Source organism: Aquila chrysaetos, chromosome 25 (assembly GCF_900496995.4).
Source record: "Aquila chrysaetos chrysaetos chromosome 25, bAquChr1.4, whole genome shotgun sequence".
Classification (NCBI taxonomy): Eukaryota; Metazoa; Chordata; class Aves; order Accipitriformes; family Accipitridae; genus Aquila; species Aquila chrysaetos.
Window position 1 is genome coordinate 17,554,082 of NC_044028.1, and position 18,459 is coordinate 17,572,540.

Below are 18,459 nucleotides of genomic sequence, written 5' to 3' on the forward strand. Positions count from 1 at the left end.
TGGGGCTGGTGGAGAGGCCATCTGCTAACTAACATGGGTGAAGCTGGGAGCACTCTCAAGCATGGAGGTATTTCCCGCTCCACCTCTGCTCAAAAAACAATTGGACTCAGTGGGTGGATACACTTAAAAATAAAACACCAAACCCTCAGCATGGTTTGGCAGCAGCCAAGGGGGAGGGAGCAGGTAGATGCTCCTTCTCCAGGCAATGATTCACCAGCGCTGTGAAAAGTGGAGCGACTACAGAGCTCTGCAACAGGATGTGGTGTTGGCCACGCTCAGCAAGCCCTGACGGAAGCTCTGGACGGAGGCGAGGTGGGTTCGAAACTGAAACGGGCCCTTCATTGCTCTGCCTGCTGCCCCACAACTTCCTTCACAACACAGAGAAGGACAACGCAGGAGCGGTTCACAGCCCTGCTGTCCCTCTGGTGACAGTGGTGGCACTCAGGCGCTCTCTGGGTGACCTGTGGGTGGCACAGGGGCATCGTCAAGGCAATTAATGCAATTGTTCTGCTCGAGAAAGGCTCCGGCATGAGTGGTGGTGGTGAAGGTACCAAGTTTGTGGCACATGAGGTCTGGGGCAAAGATGCTGCAGCGTGATGGTCCCGGCTCTGCCCCTGCCAGGTCCACAGCACCGGGGACTCTGGTCTTAGTCAAAAGCTGATGAATGGGCCCTTGGCTCAACCACAGTCAGTACCACGTTAACTCAAGGTGTGCTCCCTCCCATGTTGCTCCCGATGCTTTTCCTCTTCTTCCACCAGGAACATGGATAAAGGCTGAGGAGCCTCGACTGGTGCTGTGAGCAGGCTGGGGCGACGTGGGGCGGTCCATGGGACGGCTGTGCTGCTGCCAACACAGCACTCCTCACCCAGGGATCACCCATGTCACGGGAAGCCTCTGATGGAAGGTGAGTGGTGGCTGGGCAGCTGGACATCCATCATCTCAGTGGAGTTTCGGATGCAAAAATGGGACAAGGTCGCGCACCAAGGTGTGAGGGTTAAAAGCAGTTCCTAGTCCAAGGGCTTGGGGACCACTGTGCTGGCACAGGGGGAACGGCTGTCTCCAAAGATAAATAATCTTGCTCAGACTTTTATCTCTGCATGGGCTTGGTTTCCAGGAGGAAATGTAATTTCATGATTGCATTCTTCAGTTTATTTGACTCTAGTTTCAATAGCTGCTGCCTTGACCAAGCAGCTCCTCACAAAACAGCCTGCCGCAGCTTTGGGATGGCATCATCTCAAGGAGGACTTTGGCAGGTTGCTCTGAAGTGCTCTAGTTTACCCCCTGCTACCTTCAGAGTCGGATGAGGTGCTCCACTGCTGCCTTTCCCATCACCCCTGAGGAACATGCCCAGGGCTTGTTCAAGACCTAACTCTCCTGCTCTCCTCTCCCACAGAGGCTTGGATCAACCGCTACCGCAAGCAGCTGGTGAGGTCCATCTCACCGCAGTTCCTGGAGGAGATCATCTGCTACCTGCGGAGGCTGGACCTCCTCACGGCGGAGGAGGCTGGCCGGGCGCAGGAGGCGAGCTCCCTGCCCGAGAAGGTGAGGGCGGTGGTGGATGTCCTGGCTGGCAAGGGCAGCTACGCCTCCCAGTCCCTGCAGACCTTCATCGAGACCACCAATTCCCAGCTCTACCTTCACATCACTGTCTATGGTAGGCAGTCCACTTTGGACCCAATGAGGGGTGTCTGCACACATGTCCTGGCTGTGGGTGCTTGCTGGAGCACCCCAAGATGCGCACAGAGCTGGGCAGCATTGGCAGCTCCGATGGGAGTGTCCGTGCAAGTGACGGTGCTATCTCAGGGTCTCCGCTGGGGAAGGACACAGCCAGGGGATGACAAGGGTTCTCTGCCAGGTTTGAGGTACCTTCCTCCAGGCCCCTCGCTGCCCTCAGCACACTTCTCTGGGCAGCCTGAGGAACCTTTAATGTCCTCAGTGTACTGATCACACCAGTCACTCCCAGCACCTGGGCTGGGAACAGGGGGACAGCAGGAGGAGGAGGGCTGGGAATCCCTGACCCCATCCATTGATGGCTGCCCCAACTTCAGGCTCTCCTTGCAACCCTCTTGCCAGGAGAGGTTTCCCAGGTTTCCCTCCTGGTTGGAAGGCTCCAACCTTGGCTGGTGTCTGCTCTGAATCTCTCACGGCACCATCCCCTGCTTGTCCAGCCTTTGCTGGCGGCTTTAAATATGCTGTACTAGGGGCCGTGGTACCTGACCCAGGTGAGCAGGAAAGGTCCAGAGATGGTGACCAGGTTCAGCTACGAGTCCAACTCATTAGACAAGTCCATGGTGATGAGACAAGGCTGAGGTCAAGCCAGGAAGTCAATCCAGAGGTCAGGATCAGGTCCAGTGAGGGCAACCAGGTTCAGACACAGTCCAGTGGTCACCAGGCAAGTGTAGAATGATGAGGTCCAAGATCAAGGTCCAGATCAACGAGGTCCATAGCAGGGACAGGCACGATGGTGCTGTAGGCAAGTACTCCTACAACATAGCTTAGGCAGGGGCTGAAGGCCCAGGGCTGAGCTTAAATGGGCTCCTGGACTGATGGGTGAGGCTGGGCAGGACCATTTAAGCCTATTAGTGCCCTCCAGGCTCTGGCACATCCCCTCTGCATGGGCACAACAGAAAAGTGAAGCAGCATCTCTCATTTGCATTTGTGGTTACCATCTTCCTCCTCATTCCCTCGTTTCATTTCTCGCTGTGCAGAACCCATGGTGCAGAAGCACCTGGAGAGCCTCCAAAGCTACTATGGGAATGGCTTGGAGACGGGTCCCCTCCAGCGACTCACGAACCTGCTGCTGGTGGAAGGCTTGACTGATATCCAGCAGAAGGAGCATGACATCCTGCAGATTGAAGCCACCAAAGGCTTACGAAATGTATCCAAGAGCATCCCTCTGGAGAAGCTCTTCCTGCCTCTCTCCAAGGTCAGCATCCCACCTCGGATCTCTGTCACCATCGGAGTGGCTGGGATTGGCAAAAGCACACTGGTGAAGCTGTTTGTCTACACCTGGGCAAAGGGGGAGATCAACAGGGACATCATCTTTGTGCTGCCCCTCACCTTCCGCGAGCTCAACACCTACGAGAAGCTCTCTGCTGAGAGGCTCATCTGCTCGGCATTCCCTCACATCACTGAGCCAAACTGCATCTCAGCAGGAGCCGCCAGGACCCTGCTGATCCTCGATGGCTTGGATGAGTTCAAGACTCCTTTGGATTTTTCCAACACGGTAGTATGCACCGATCCCAAAAAGGAGATCCAAGTGGACAACCTGATCACCAACATCATACGTGGCAACCTGCTGCAGGAGGCTTCTGTCTGGGTCACGTCGCGGCCAACAGCAGCCAGCCAAATCCCTGGTGGGCTTGTTGACCGGATGACGGAAATACGAGGTTTTGGAGCTGCAGAGATGAAGGACTTCTTGGACCAGATGTTCCTTGACAACAGAGACCTATCTGGCCAAGTCCTGCATCACATCAGGGCTAACAGGCCGTTACACGTCATGTGCACCATTCCTGGCTTTTGCTGGATTTCTGGCTCCTCAATCGGTTATTGCCTAAAAAATAGCACTGATCAATTCCAAGAAACAACTGTTGTCCCCAAGACCCTATCAGAAATCTACTCCTATTATTTTAAAATGGCTCTGAGCAGTGACTGGCCGGAAAAGCCAAAAGAAACACTCAGGATTGAGCAGGCTATGAACAACAGCAAGAAGATGGTGGGCAGCCTGGGCAGACTGGCGTTCTATGGGCTGCTCAAAAAGAAATATGTGTTTTATGAGCAGGACATGAAGGCATACGGCATTGACCTTTCCTTGCTGCAGAGCAGCTTGTGCAGTCGCCTCCTACTCAAAGAAGAGATGCAGTCCTTCACAGCCTACTACTTCTCCCACTTAACCATACAGGAGTTTCTAGCGGCTATTTATTATTACACGGCTGCAAAGCGGGCAATATTCGACCTCTTCACGGAGAGCGGGATGTCCTGGCCCAAGTTGGGTTTCCTCAACCACTTCAAGAGTGCTGTTCAGAGGTCGCTGCAGGCAGAGGACAGGCATCTGGACATCTTTGTGCGTTTTCTGTCTGGGCTCCTCTCCCCTCAGGTGAACAAGCTGCTCTCTGGGTGGCTGCTGATGAAGGACGAGCACAACAGCTTCAGGAGCCAGGCAATCAACTTCCTCCAGGGCTGCCTGAACACCGACTACGTCATCTCCTCGCGGACGGTGAACACCATGCACTGCCTGTATGAAATTCAGCACACGGAGATTGCTAAGACTGTGGAAGAAGCAATGAAGAACGAGAGCTTGGCCGGGATGCTCACCCCTGTGAACTGCTCTGCCCTGGCTTATCTCCTGCAGGTCTCTGACGTCTGTGTGGAGGAGACGAACCTCTCCAACTGCCTCACCTACAACATCTGTAAGAGCCTGCTCTCCCAGCTCCTCTTCTGCCACAACCTCAGGTGAGTCCTGGTCGGATTGCACCGGGAGAAGCAAGCAGGGACACCGGGCTGTGACTCAAAATCCTGGGTTTCGATGGGAGACATGCGCCCACCAAGATTGTCCGTCAGCAGGGAGCTGCCCTGGGAATGGCACTGGGTCTGCTCTGCTTCTGTGCTTGAGTTTTTCCACCTGTGATGGGCAGATGTCATAGGAGAGTAGTCCTTTCTCCACTTTGTTCTCCAAATGCTTGCTTTTGCTCTTTCCTTGTATCTTCTCCAGGCTGGACAATAATCAGTTTAAGGACAACGTGATGGAGCTGCTGGGCAGTGTGCTGAGTGTGAAGGACTGCCAGATCCAGAAGCTCAGGTAGGACCTGGCCCAGGGCAGACAGGCTGTTCCTGGGGATGCAGCACGGAGCTGGGGGCACCTCAAAACCAGGGTGAGGGTCCTCCAGGAACATCTCTCTCACTGGCTCCCCAGGGTGCCTGGTGACAAGGACAGCCTTATGCGATCTCTTGCACGCAGGCACAGTGACCTTACCCACCGTGTCCTCGCGGTGGCTGGGCAGGCTGTCTCACCCAGCCTTCCTGGGACCGCTACCTCCTCGCTGTTCCTAAAAATTTGTGTAGAAATCCATGGGTTATCCCAACAAACTGCTTCCCAAAGTCATGGCTGTTTGCTGGACACCGAAGGTTCTGCACGGAGCATCTGACATATGGAGGGGGACAGGCTCCCGACCCCCACGCAGGGAGATGCCTCGCCCCAGACAGATGGGTCCCCACTTTCGCCACCTCCCTGCCCTTCTTTGTGGCTGCACATAGAGTCCCCCATGCTGTGATCTGAGCTCCCTTTTCATGAAACAGATGAATTTTAAGTCTAGAAACTTCCCTTCTATTCTGCCCTTGCAATCCCCTGCCTGGTGTCCACCCCAGGAGAGCAGATCTTGGAGCATCCACGACTTTGCATGGTTGTACCACAGACCAAATGCTCCTCATGGCTTTCCTCTGCTCACCCATCCCAGCTTCGTCCTGGGACATGCCATGGGCTGCAAAAACCTCTTTCTCCCCCTGAAAAACACCTGATGTTTCTTTTTCTGGGCAGCTTGGCAGAAAATCAGATCAGCAATAAGGGAACCAAAGCGCTGGCCAGGTCGCTGATGGTGAACAGGAGCCTGACGGTGCTGGAGTAAGTGTTCCCCTTTACCAGCTTCTGCCACGCATGCATTCCCCACTGGGAACCATTCCCATGGCTGCAGCAGGGCTGGATCCCACCTCGCCTGACCGAGCTGGGGAAGCTCTCCAGCCCCCAAAGCCACCACCGCTCAAGAGGTGCGAGCTGCTGGCCTGATGTCCCACCTCAGCAGTACCTGGGATGGTGCCACGTGGAGGCATTTCGCTTAAAGTGGGCACATCCCGCTCTGGTTTTGCTAACCTTGGCTTTTCTGCCTGTCTTGCCCCAGCCTGCGAAGCAACTCCGTTGGCCCCACTGGAGCAAAAGCACTGGCTGATGCGCTGAAAAAAAATCAAGTCCTGCTCTCCCTGAAGTAAGTCTCAACTTCTGCAGCACCTCTGGGAGCAGATCCCCAGGACAAGCCCCCCCCAGCCCTCTCCTGTCCCATTGAGGTTTTCCCTGCCTCAAGGGCCAGCAGGTGGGGAGACCCTGGGCACAACCTGGTTTGGTTGTGCCGGGCAGCAAGCATGAGTGCAGCCGGCAGAGACCCGGTGACCGGGGCAGCCCTGGGCCAGAGACGTTGGGACCCTCCTGCCTCTCAGCTTCAGTGGGTCCAGGTTGAGGTTGAGGTTGAGGTCCATCCCTTGCATGGGAGCTCACAGGAGGAGGCATCTCCCATGGGAGAGGAGGGAGGGAGACCCCCCAGGTAGGGATGCTCAGGGGTCAGATACGCTTCTCACACCAGGGATGGGGGCAAGCAAATGCCAGGGCAGGCAACCACCACCCTGCATGGCCCCTCGCCCCGCTGCAGGGGCTGCCACGCACGCCTTCACTCCTCTCTCCTTGCAGCCTGCAGCACAACACCATCAAGGAGGATGGTGCCACTTTCCTGGCCGAGGCTCTGTTGACCAACCACAGGCTGACAACCCTGCAGTGAGTGACCGGGACCTGCTGTCCCCCCCTCCCAGCCACCCAGAAGACCGAGGTGCCACCAGTGGGGATGTGGCACCTGACATTCATGGGTGCCTTCCTCACCTTTGCAGCCTGCAGAAAAATGCCATCGGAGCCCGCGGTGCCAGGAAAATAGCGGAGGCGCTGAAGCAGAACTGCAGCCTGAAGGAGCTGACGTAAGAGCAGCATGAGGTGGAGGGATGGCGACGCCAGCGCCACATCTCCCAGGATCTGCGGGCAGGGTGGGCAGGGGACCGGGCCACGCGACGCAGGCAGGATGGAGTCTGCTAGCTTTGGCCAAGGGGGTTGGCATGGGCAGAGGAGGACAAGGACCGCAGCGCTGCTTTTGGAGCAACCCTGCAGAGATGCTCTTCATATCTCTGGGAATGCAGGGAGCCACGTAAAGAACTGAGAGCCCAAGTCTTCCCTCCAGCAGAGGCAAGTGGCAGGTCTCCAGGCCCTGTGGATACATTAAAAGCTAGTTCAGCTCAAAACCAACACACGAGAACAGAAGTGTATGTAGGTTGGAAGTAAGACCACAGCAAGTTCATGCTTATTGCTGAAGCAGAAAGAGCCTCGGGGAGATAAATCTTTTGCCAGCAGATCTAAGCCAGTTGCAACGTGGCCGCGGGTAACACCTGCTCTTCCTCTTGTGTCTTAGACTCTCCAGCAACTCAGTAGGAGACAACGGCTCGGTTGCCTTGGCCGAAGCTCTGAAGGTGAACCACAGTCTGCAAAGCCTCGAGTAAGTCCCCCCTCTGTGCCTGGTCTCCTGCTTCCCCAACAGAGCCCAGCCTCCTCACTCCAGCAACACCTCCCCCCCTACCTCGGCTGCCCCAAAGTGCCGGCAAACCCTGTCACCTCTGCTCGGTGGGGCCGGTGCTGCCGTGGCAAGCAGGAGATGCTGATCCTGGCCTGGCTGCTCCCAAAGTTGGTCCTTTAGCCGCAGCTCCCCACTGTCTCCCATGGCTGGGAGATGCCCGTTTCTCAGTGAAACAGGCAAACGGGCACTTTTCACCCCAAACACGACCGCGCAGCCTACCTGCAATGCCAAGACTGGCCCATCCTCACGCCTTCCCCTCTTTGTCTCAGTCTCCAGAGCAACTCCATCAGCAGTGCTGGGGTCACCGCGCTGACAGCAGCTCTCTCCTCCAACAAGGGACTCATCAACCTCAAGTAAGAGACAATCCCTCCGGCCACCCCAGCCAAAAGCTGTTGTCAGGACACGGGATGCGAGAACTTTTCCTTGTGCCTGGTTGTTTCCACAAGTGCTCTGGGATGCTGATAGCAGCCTCTGTCCCTCCTCCGGCTGCAGCCATCTTCTCTCCATGATTAGCTTTCTCCCCTTGGGACAATACCAGTTCAGCCATGTCTCGCGATGAAAGGATGGCAGCAGGGATGGGAGGCTGCGAAAAAGCCCTGATGGGCCATGGGTGCCCACAGCTGTAGGATGCCCAGGGAATGGAGATGCAGATGGGGATGCAGATGCTGATGGAGATGCTGCTGCTGATGGAGATGCAGGGAATGAAGATGCAGATGCTGATGGAGATGCAGGGAATGGAGAGGCAGATGCTGATGGGGATGCAGATGCTAATGGAGATGCAAGTCAGACAGATTGCTGTCGCAATAGATGGTCTCAGCCCCAGAGTGGGGGGGCGAGGAGGGCTGTGGTGGAGCAGCTGATGCCCTGCCTCGGATGCTCCTCCCCAGCCCCATGTCTTTTCCCAGCCTGCGGGAGAACTCCATCAGCAAGGAGGGGGGCCCAGCCATCGCCCGTGCCCTGCGGACTAACAGCACCCTCAGGAAGCTGGAGTAAGTCCCACTGGCCCCAGGAGGGCACCCATGCTGCTGCGCGGTGTTGCTAGAGTTGTCCCAAACTCTGCATGCGTGACTTACATTCTCTGTCCCTTGCCTCTAGCTTAGCGGCGAACCTGCTGTATGATGAAGGTGGCAAGGCCATCGCTTTAGCGATGAAAGAGAACCGGGCGCTTACGTCCCTCCAGTAAGTTTCCCCTTGGACCTGCCTTGGTTTGAAGCCCCTTGCGTGGACGCAGGGCAGGGACACTGCTCCTGGGCCTCAGCCCCGCCAGGCTGTGAGAGTGGCTTCCCTGGGTCGCCCTTCCATGGGAGGTGTGCTGTGCCATCCCGGATGGATCCACGGGCACATGGGTCATCTCCCTGGATGGGAGCGGATGGGTGCTAAGCCTGGAGGGATTGGGGCATCCTCACAGCCCCAGGCTTCATCTCCCGTTTTCTCCTGTTTGCAGCTTGCAGTGGAACTTCATCCAGGCAAAAGCTGCCACGGCCCTGGCACAAGCACTACAGTTCAACAGCAGCCTGGCCAGCCTCGAGTAAGTAGGGACACTGGAGGACAGGTCCTGGGCAGCGTCTTCTTTCTGGGACCTGCCCATGGACTCTGTCCTCACGTTGCTCCAGGGGAGGTGGCTTTGCCTGCTGCCTCCTCCATGCGCTCCAGCCTATCCTGTGTCCCCATTGCACGTCCCTGGCTGGGGATGCTGTAAGTCCATGGTGGCCCGGGGACCCCCCCAAGCCATTTGGGAAAGCATGGCACACCGTGCCCTGTGCTTGCTGCCCCTCTCCCTGCTCCTGGGTGCCTGGGCTGTGGGCAGACGCAGCACTTGCGTGTCTTAGCTTGCAGGAGAATGCCATCGGAGACGAGGGAATGGTCGCCCTCTCCGCCGCGCTGAAGGTCAACACAACACTGGCAGATCTTCAGTGAGTATCCAGGCTGTGGCGGGGCCGTGGCGTCGCAGCCTGTCTAATTAGCACACCATGGCTACCTCACAACGTGCGCTGAAGGGTCCTTGTTCTCTTGCAGCCTGCAAGTGGCTTCAGTTGGCGTGGCTGGTGCCCAAGCCCTGGCAGAAGCCTTGATGGTCAACAAGAGCCTGCAGATCCTAGAGTAAGTGCTTGGTGGGGCCACCGAGTCCCAATGGCTGTGACAACGCTCCCTGGGGGTGTCCGAGACCCTGGTCCTTAGCTCAGCACTGCTTCCACCCTTGCATTGTGTCCTACCAGACTTGGCTTCCCTTGTCCCTTGACTCGCTGGTGTGGGGCCAGCTCTCCCACCTCCTCCTCTCGCCCGTGGACAGCACAGGGCCGTCCCAGGCTGTCCTTCCTCACCGCCTTGCCTTTCTTCGCAGCTTGCGGGGAAACTCCATCGGTGTGGCAGGGGCCAAGGCGATGGCCAATGCGCTGAAGGTGAACCGCAGCCTCCGCCGGCTCAAGTAAGTATCCCGCTCCCTGGGGTAAGCCAGAAAGAGCCTTTCCAGACCTTCCTGGAGGGAGCAGCGTGGGGACGGCCAGGCCAGCAGCTCTCAGTAGGGCAAACCCCTGAGCTGGTGGCTTTTCCCAATGCCCACGCCCACGGTGTACATTCCCTCCCGGTGGGCATGTCTCCCTGGCCAGTGCTTTCTGACCCCCCCACCTCCTGCAGCCTGCAGGAAAACTCCCTGGGCATGGACGGAGCCATCTGCATCGCCACCGCTCTGAAGGGCAACCACGGCCTCACCTACGTGAAGTAAGTGGCCGCCGCCCTGGATGGTAAGGCAGGGATGGGGGACACCACAGGAACCACCAAGGGACCTTCCCCACCGCTGGCACTGCCCGTTCCTGGCTGCCCTACAGGGACCTCCCCGATGGGGCAGGGGGCAAGGGTGCCCTGTGCTCCTCCTGGCGCGACAGCCACCACACCCGCACAACTCCAGACCCCACAGCTCCTCTCTGGGGATGCCTCTGGGGCAAAGAACCACCCCAAAAGCCAAATAGTCTCCAAAATATCACAGGGACGCACCGGCTCAGCCCCTTCAGCTCCCCAGGAGCTTTCTCCAGCTTTTCACCTGGCTGCCTCTGGGCTCTCAAACCCAGAGTCCCCTTTGACCAGGGTCCCAGCAAGAGCTCCTGGATGGCATGGGGAGGGTGCAGATGATGCCGGTGCAAAGCTGGGGAGCATCTCTCGTACCCACCAAGGATCCTGCTCTGCCTCGTGTCCAAGCCTGAACTTCTCTTCTCTTTGCTCCCAGCCTGCAGGGGAACCGCATCGGCCAGTCGGGAGCCAAGATGATCTCTGACGCTATCCGGACAAACTCACCCGACTGTGTCGTGGACGTGTGAGGGTGCCTGGCCGCAGCGAGGAGGTGGCCCGGTGGGTCCCTTTGGCCGGCATGCCTCCACAGGGAGCTGCTTGGCCCTCTGCCTGCCCGTCTTAGGGAGGAGAGCTCCTGAGCTCCCTGGCACAGCCCAGGAGGACCTAGAGCCTCCAGATCAGCAGTGCAGGAGGATCAAGACTTGCTAGTGTTGAAAGCTGAGGGATGTATGCCCATATCCCTGTTCATCCAGGCCCTGGGGGAGCTTCAAGGAATGGGTGAAATGCAAAAAGGAGAGAGGAGGGGGAAGATTCCCACATGCCAGCCCCTCTCATTTTCGTGACTTACCTGCCACCACTGGCGGCAGCGACCCCTCCTGTGATCTCCGTAGGGTTACAGCGCTGTGCTCAGACCCTGCCCCAGACTGGGCGCATCCTGACCGCCCCGGAGCTCTGCTCTTGTCCTAGCCTGAGTCGCTGGGGGCAAACATTGCAGGACCCCAGCGGGGGCTCCAGGGCTCTGCTCCCAGCGCCAGCTCTTCTCTCTCTACTTCTGGCAAGGATCCCAGGGTGAAACACGGGCAGGATTCACAGCAGCCCCTTCTCACCTAGCAAAATACAGCCCAGTCCTGCAGGCTCCCCTTGAAATCCCAGACAGAAACGAGAGGTTTGCCGTTTCCTTGCTCAGATGGGAGCAGTGCTTTGGACCTCGGCACTTCAGAGCAGGGTCCTAGGCAGTGAGTGCAACCTGTGCTGTTTGCCATGCCCTTCATAACAGGTTGGTGCTGGCCAAGCATGCCTGAAGTGTTTGGTAGTGCTGTTCTCTATCAGAGACAGGCATCCCAAGACATGGGAGTGGAACCATCTAGAAAGACTTTGGGAAATAAAGAGCCCTGACGATAATGGGAGGAGGAGCGGGAGGGTGAATGTAAGAGGAACAGCACTGCACAAGGATGGGCCGTCTCCAGCACACATGTCTTGGTGATACAGTGGGACTGCCTTATCACAAAGTTCTGCCTCTCGAGTTCAGGCTGGACTTTTTGGGTCTCCTGCTGTTGTCATTGGTGACAAGTTGTGTGACCTTTGGATGCATCTTCCCGACATCCCAGCTGCAGGCAGAGTCCATCCCTAGCAGTCACCTTTTGGGCAGGTGGCTGCTGAAAGCAGAGGTGCCAGGTAATGCCTTCATGTTCGTGGCAGAGACCCAGTGACTCTCCAAAAGGTGCCAGGTTTGCAGGTGGACCAGTAGCCAAACTATGCAACCCCACCAGAGCCCCCTCCAGCCACTGCCCCCTCTCCCCACTCCATCCCAGCCGGAGCCCACACCGAGACACACTGCTGCTGCACTCAGGGCAGTAAGCAACTGCTCCAGGGACCTTGGTGGGCTGATCCTGGACAAACGCCGGGCTGAGCTGTGCGATATGTACATACTTGGAAATAAATTGGTTGCTAGCTGAGAAGATGCCTTGTGCTGTCTTCCTCTCTTGCATTACATTACATTTGGAGTGCACTGTGCTCTGCTGCCCTGCCTGCAGACCTCACCCCCCATACTGGTGTGACAAGAGGGCTCATGGCTTTTTCCGTGAGGTGTCAGGGGCTGGGGGACGCTCTCCAACAGGATACAGTGACACTGAGTGATTTAAAGTCCTACCTCTTTCACCATTATTTCAGGGCAGACTGAGGCTCGGGTTCAGCTCTGCCCAAAGCCTGTGCCTAACCCTGAGCTGAAACGTTCCCTGAAACGCCAAGGGAGAGAGCGATCAACAACCCCAAGCCAGCTCCCGTGCCCTGGAGCTCCAGAAAACAGAGGGTTAACAACAATTTGAAGTATATTTAATCTATCTGTCTGGATATGCACATACCTAGCTATACACAAACACTTCTGAGCTGAAAGCTTGAGTGCTCACAGGCTGCATTTGCACTGGCACCGGGGGGATGGCTGCTAATGGTGCTGCAGCTGCAAGGCAAACCATGGCTACCCTAAAACCTGGCCGGCTGTGCTGAAAGGCTAGGTGGCAGTGCTGCCTGAAGAGGGTCTGGTTCTGTGCACACAAGGTATTAAGTCAGCTTTCCATTGTGGCCTACAATATCGGAAATAACATAGAAAACCGTTAACTCTGAAACTGCAGCCCAGACTTGGAGGCTGGGCCCGATCTCATGGGAAATCTCTCTCACAGATCAGATATATCTCAGCACACAGGGAGGACCAGAACAGATTCCCTATGTAACATGGAAAAACATTTTCAGAACGGGTCCTAAAATCAGGACATTCTCATCCCTTGGGAGAGGGATGTGGAGAGCACATGCACTTTCTTACTGGCTGTCACAGGACACCCCCTAATGGCTCTGCAGTAGGTGTCTAGCACTAAGAACACCGTCTTTTGCATCTGCTTTCTTTGAAGTATGGTGCAAAATGCCAATTAATTTTACAGTGCGCAAGGAAGTGTCCTAACTGTCGGCCAGTTTGGCTCAAGCCTGTACAATTGTGCGCATTTCAGCACATCACTGCACCCACATACGTCCCGTTACTACACAAAAACTGCACTATATTTACCTGCAAACTTTTGTCCCACCTTGATGTGACATTTCAAGCTCTGAGCTTTGCTGATGGGGAACTGCCTTGGGTGTGACAGTTCCACCCTTGGGGCCAGAGATACAGAGAGATAAAAAAGTTCTTCGTTTTTCAAGTAACTCGCATGTGTTCCTTCCTTCAGCACAATAATAGAGGGGTTGGACCTGACTCTAGACTTCAGATGGGGAGAAAAGCAAAGTACTTTGCTGATGTGAAAAAAGGGAAGGGCAGGAAAACAGCCTGGGCTCTTGTCTGCCCTGATGAACACACACCAAAATGAATTCTTCTAATCAAGCACTGATTTCTGCTCCCTTGAAGACAAATTGTGATGCTAAAGCAGAGCTAAAAGAAAAGAGGCAACACACTAGACAAGCTCCACCTTTTGCGTTCACCTGCATCCATTTTCACTGATGGCATCTGTATAACTTGCTGAACAAAAGCCCAACTTTTGGCCCATTTGAGTGCCTAAATCTCAGTCTGCCCCAGAAGTACCAGTATAATTAAAGGGCTAATTTCATATGGATTTAGTTACAGCAGTCTCGCACGGCCGCTCTCAGAATGCTCAAGCACAACCCACTGAAGTTTGAGAACAATTCCCACTGACAGCTGAAATACTAAGAGATGCTGCACTGAAGGTGCAGGTATTTGAGGACCCCTTCACTAGTTTCCCACTCCCTTAATGCAACTGGTGCTGCTCTTTGTGGAGGCAAGCCCTTGATTAAGTAAAGGATATGTTTAGGATAAATAGATTTAAGCCAGATTTAAAATCAATTTAAGTGTGTTCCCAGAGCAGGTTTTCATCCAGTTTTATTAAGCCCCAAAAATATGTTTGGACATAATAAAATGCAGGGAAATCAAGCGCATGATGCTCACTGGAGTGCGACTTTTGGCGCTGCAGTGCATGAGGGCCAGTTCTAATGCAATTATGGAAATAACCTCACTCCACATTACTGTGATTCTCATTACGGATAAACTGCTCACGCTTTGAGAGTCACAAGACTGGCAATCCAAGTTTAATTTTCAAGTTTAATGAACATTATTTACCAACTCCTGAATTCATGCTGACAAGTGCTTTTCAGATGGCAGGATATTGGCTCCTGGCCAGCATGCTCTCCAAAGTTTGTATTTCAAGATGCCTCCTGGTCCTGCTACTAAGGGGTCAGAAGTCATTATCACTTTCCTCTAGCGGCTCTGGCTTCCTTGCTCGGTGACTGGATTTGCTCGGGGAGATTTCCATGCTGTCGTCTTCCATATCATCCTCTTCCTCATCTTCATCTTCATCCAGGTCAATCTCACTATCCCCTGAGTCCTCCTGCAGGAAAGCAAACAGAATTCATGACCAGTTCAGTTCTCAGATGGCAAGGCATCTCTGCCAGCTCAAAAGTAAAGGATGGTGCTGCTGGCTGATGTTAAGTTGCTCCCTCCCCTGTGCTCTGTGCAATCACACACCTGGGGGCTATGGGGAAGGCTGTTTGTTCAGATTGGTATGGATTCCAGATTTGGACTTGCTCTGGGGAGCAGCAGCAGATTATGCAAGAGGTTTTGTTCCAGCTCAGGCTGCTGTGCTGCTGGCCTTTCAAAATAATGACAGGCCAGAGCTCAGCTGCCTCTGGGAGCTAACGGCCCACATGGCTTTCACCAGCAGCTCCCCACTTTGCTAGACAGTGGCTGCTCCATTCAATTTATTGCAAACCTCCTTCCCCACTTTACGGGGCTGACAAAAATGAACTCCCTGACTTCTGCTGAATCTGTGGTATTAAAAACCTTGCAGCGTGTTTAACTTTAAAGTGATGCCTATTGCGAGACCAAAGAATCAAGGCACAGTGGAAGAAAATTAACTGCAGGAGAGAAACCCACCTGTGCTTTGGTGATGATCTTGCGCGTGCCTGGCCGTGCTGGGGCAGATCTCCCCTTGGAGAACCAGAGTGGAAAGAACAGCAGAGGCAGAGCAGAAAAAAAAAAAGTACAAGAACATAAAAGAAAATAGAAAGTAACCAGAATGGGAGCAGGGGAGAAGGCAGCAAAGACAGATACAGCTTAGGCATCATGTGCCACACCAGCGAGTGACAGAGGCTGGGCACACAGCTGCTGGCTTTCAGGTAGGCTGGAGCCTGCTCTCTTCTCAACTCCATAAACCAATTAACTCTTTGAAGGGTTCAAACCAGCCTCACTAGTTTCCTTCCCTGATTTCAGACACATAGATGCCTGCAACAGTCCCTAAGCAAGCCTCTCAGCCCTGGTGCCTGCTGAGATGCTGTATTAAGAGGGCAGAGCCATGAGACAACCAAAGTGGCTGCAGCTGAGGACAATAAGAGGCTGAAGGCCTCAGCTTTCCACACCTGGATGTGGTAGGGCTGTGCCAACAGGGACACATGGGAGAAAGCTGTGAACAGAAAAGTCCCAAGGAAGGAGAAATTGCAGAGAATGACTATCCAAAGCTGGCAAGAACATGGTCAAGGACAATCAGGCAGAACTGTGACTAAGGTCACAACATCTTCACCTACAGCACTGGCACTCCTGACCCTACCCAGAAATGTTTCTGAATGCCAACAGCATAAATCATTCCCCAGAAGGCGACAAACAGCCTTAACCACATCCAATTGGGCTGAAGCAAACAGCAGAGCACGGTCTGCAAGTTCCTTTCCAGAGAAAAGGTGAGGATGGGCAGAAAGAAAGGCAGCTCGTCCCTTGCCAGCAAGAGAATTAACTCCCTTATCACTATAGTGCCTCCAGGTCTCTGCAATGAACACTTCATAGCAGTGGTATCTTCTCTCTTCTGGCCCTGCCTGCAGGAGAAATAGTCTGCCCAGAGCTTTGCATGGCTAACCTAGCAGTGTCAGACAGCCATGGCAAATGGCTTTTTTACGTGGTGGTGAACGTTGGGAATTTCCTATTGTTTTTATGTCCTGTAGAGGTGGATTCCCCCATCTGCTTCCCTCCCCCTTCTCCTGGGGACCCTGGAGTCATGCTAGCTCCATTAACCTCTGCTTCCCGAGCCAAGCCAGTGCTTGCTCCCCCAGGGCCTGGTGTCTGTAATGGGCTTTTGTGAAGGGATTTCTGAAAAGCAAATTCTTTGTTTCAGAGAGGCTTAATTTCCATGAAGGCAGCGAAAGGCAGGGCAGTACAGAGAGATGGATAATCCCCCAGCAGCACAGGGTTTCTTGCTGGGCGCAGAGATGTCTGAACTCCTAGCATGCCCTCTTCATCTAGACAGGCAGCACTGGGTGGGTTGTCCGCTGCACAGTGAGACAGAAAGGCTACATCTACACTAGGAATCAACAGACAGCACAGGTTCAAACACAAATTCACAGTCATCGCAGTTTTTACGTGTTCGTACTATTTCCTAGCACAGTTTTGCCCTGTGCCAACTAGCACTCTCCAAAACAATATTCCAGCATCACCTGGGGAACAGGACAGCCCCACTGCTCCTGGCTGGCAGCTTGGATGCCAGCACCTTTTTGGGATGGTGGGGAGAGCTTACTGTACGGATGCAAACCACATCGCAGCAGCTGGCTTCCTAGTACAGATGTAGCCACTTACAAGTGCCCAGAGGCATAGAAAGATTGCCCACATATACCAAAGGCTGAGCACAGCAGTCAGAGTAAGTGCCTGCTGTACAAACCTGTGTGTACCTTTTTAGCCACTGTCCGCTCACCAGGTCAACCGTAACCAGATGCAAAACCAGCAGCCAGGGGACAGCTTTATCTGCAAGGCAGGGATCCCAAGACGCACAGTTCACAGTTCTGCTCTCATCCCTGTCTCGTCATCTGGAGGACTGAAGGACTGATGCTGTTAGTACAGGCCACTGAGAGGGCTCCAAGGAGCGTGTTTTTAGAGCAATGTAGGGGATTTAGATCCATGCATCTAACTCCTGCTACACTGCACTGATCCCGTCTTTCCAGCAATCTGCCCCAACAGCTTAACAAAACAGCATTCCTGCAGTCCATGTGCCCCTAGTTATGCACTGCAGGCTGAGGCTAAAGCACAGGGCAGTGCCCAGAGACTCCAAGAGCAAAAGAAAAATAGGAAAATATGTGTCTATGCACATGAGAGCGCAGTTAGCTGGAGGAAAGGAGAGGAAAGGCAGGCCTGGGGCATGAAGATTCAGCAGGTAAAAAGGTGTTTCTCTAGCTGAAGAGAGGAGCTGTCATTCTAAAGCACTGTCAGAGAAGCTCTACAGGCACATGGGATGGTTACTTACCTCTTCCTCTGTGTCTCCACCTTGCATTGTTCCCACAATACGTGCACCAGCTCTTCCTGCAAGAGCAAAAAGATTCACAATAAAGCCTGGCTCATGGTTAACACAGAGGGACAAAAAGTTCAGAGTTTACATTTTACGGGACTAGTCAAATGGCAGTGAGAGGATGAGTGCATGTAAGGTGACCCCCTTCGTTAAGCCTCAGAGCTCAGGAGAAGGTAGAAGAGGGTGACAGTAATTCCAGTCAGGATGGTATTTCCAGACCTACCTTATGCTGGTATGACAGTTCTGACAGGACAAAAGGCAATGGACACATTAAGAAACAGGAAATTCTATCTGCACACAAGAAACCATTTTTTTTTACTGTGAGGGTGGTCAAACACTGGAACAAGGTTGCCAAGAGAAGTTGTGGAGTCTCCATCCACGGAAATATTCAAAACCCAACTGGATGTGGTCCTGGACAACCTGCTCAAACCTCCTGTTTGAGCAGAGAGGTTCGACGAGATGACCTCAAGAGGTCCCTTCCAACCTAAACAATTCTGTGAATTGGCATATTCCTTCCTCTGCTTTGGTACACAGAGAACAAAAGCCCATCTCTTCCACGTGGTAAGCCTTCTGTCCTTTAGAGAGCTCACTACACTCGGATCCTTTCTGATATTCCAGTAGGGACTGACATCTCACAGGAATCCTAGGCAGTGCCAAGGCAAAACTCAAGGATTTCTTGCTGAGAGTTGGATATGTAAGTCTGAAAATGGAGGTGGAGATCTCAGGGTTGTGGGGAGTTCACTGAAAAGGGAGAACACACTTGCGCCTTGTTTTGTTACTTTTCGCTATGTAGAGGCCATATGAAATGGCAAAAATGCTAGCATGGTCTCCTTTGCTAAAAGGGAGCCCAGAAGGTGTTGGGTATAGCAGAGTTGTGACTGGGGAAATTCTGTGTGTGGGCTGACTGGGTGACTCAGCCCTGCTTTCTGCAGCCACCAGAAGTCACTCAGCGCCAAGCGGATGCCTATTTAACAGTCCTGCTGTGA

At 54.2% G+C, this 18,459-nt stretch overlaps 2 protein-coding genes across 8 annotated transcripts in view; one reads left to right on the forward strand and one right to left on the reverse strand.

The window, feature by feature from the left end:
• The first annotated feature begins 751 nt into the window (after positions 1–751).
• On the forward strand, positions 752–12,065 carry NLRC3 (NLR family CARD domain containing 3). Of its 2 annotated transcripts, none has more exons than XM_030002394.2 (18): positions 752–904; positions 1,394–1,654; positions 2,709–4,452; positions 4,712–4,798; positions 5,534–5,617; positions 5,892–5,975; positions 6,452–6,535; positions 6,646–6,729; positions 7,215–7,298; positions 7,646–7,729; positions 8,282–8,365; positions 8,472–8,555; positions 8,821–8,904; positions 9,206–9,289; positions 9,393–9,476; positions 9,718–9,801; positions 10,011–10,094; positions 10,597–12,065. In XM_030002394.2, exons 1-18 carry the CDS (start codon positions 898–900, stop codon positions 10,685–10,687), a joined length of 3,282 nt encoding a protein of 1,093 aa, XP_029858254.2. In that variant the 5' UTR covers positions 752–897; the 3' UTR covers positions 10,688–12,065. The 2 variants fall into 2 exon arrangements, with proteins under 2 accessions (XP_029858254.2, XP_040976141.1); XM_041120207.1 differs by having other exon boundaries at positions 1,394–1,542.
• A 2,171-nt stretch (positions 12,066–14,236) lies between these two features.
• Positions 14,237–18,459, reverse strand: part of CLUAP1 (clusterin associated protein 1) — a 71,969-nt gene continuing 67,746 nt past the window's right edge. For 4 of the 6 annotated variants that reach the window (XM_030001407.2, XM_030001413.2, XM_030001410.2 and 1 more), the window contains 3 exons: positions 17,432–17,487; positions 15,088–15,141; positions 14,237–14,542 (listed from right to left, as the gene is read on the reverse strand). In XM_030001407.2, the coding sequence (XP_029857267.1) occupies positions 14,390–14,542; positions 15,088–15,141; positions 17,432–17,487 (263 nt within the window). In that variant the 3' untranslated portion in view covers positions 14,237–14,389. Of the gene's footprint in view, positions 14,543–15,087; positions 15,152–17,431; positions 17,488–18,459 lie in introns of all 6 variants that reach the window. The other 2 variants (XM_030001412.2, XM_030001411.2) reach the window with 2 other exon arrangements.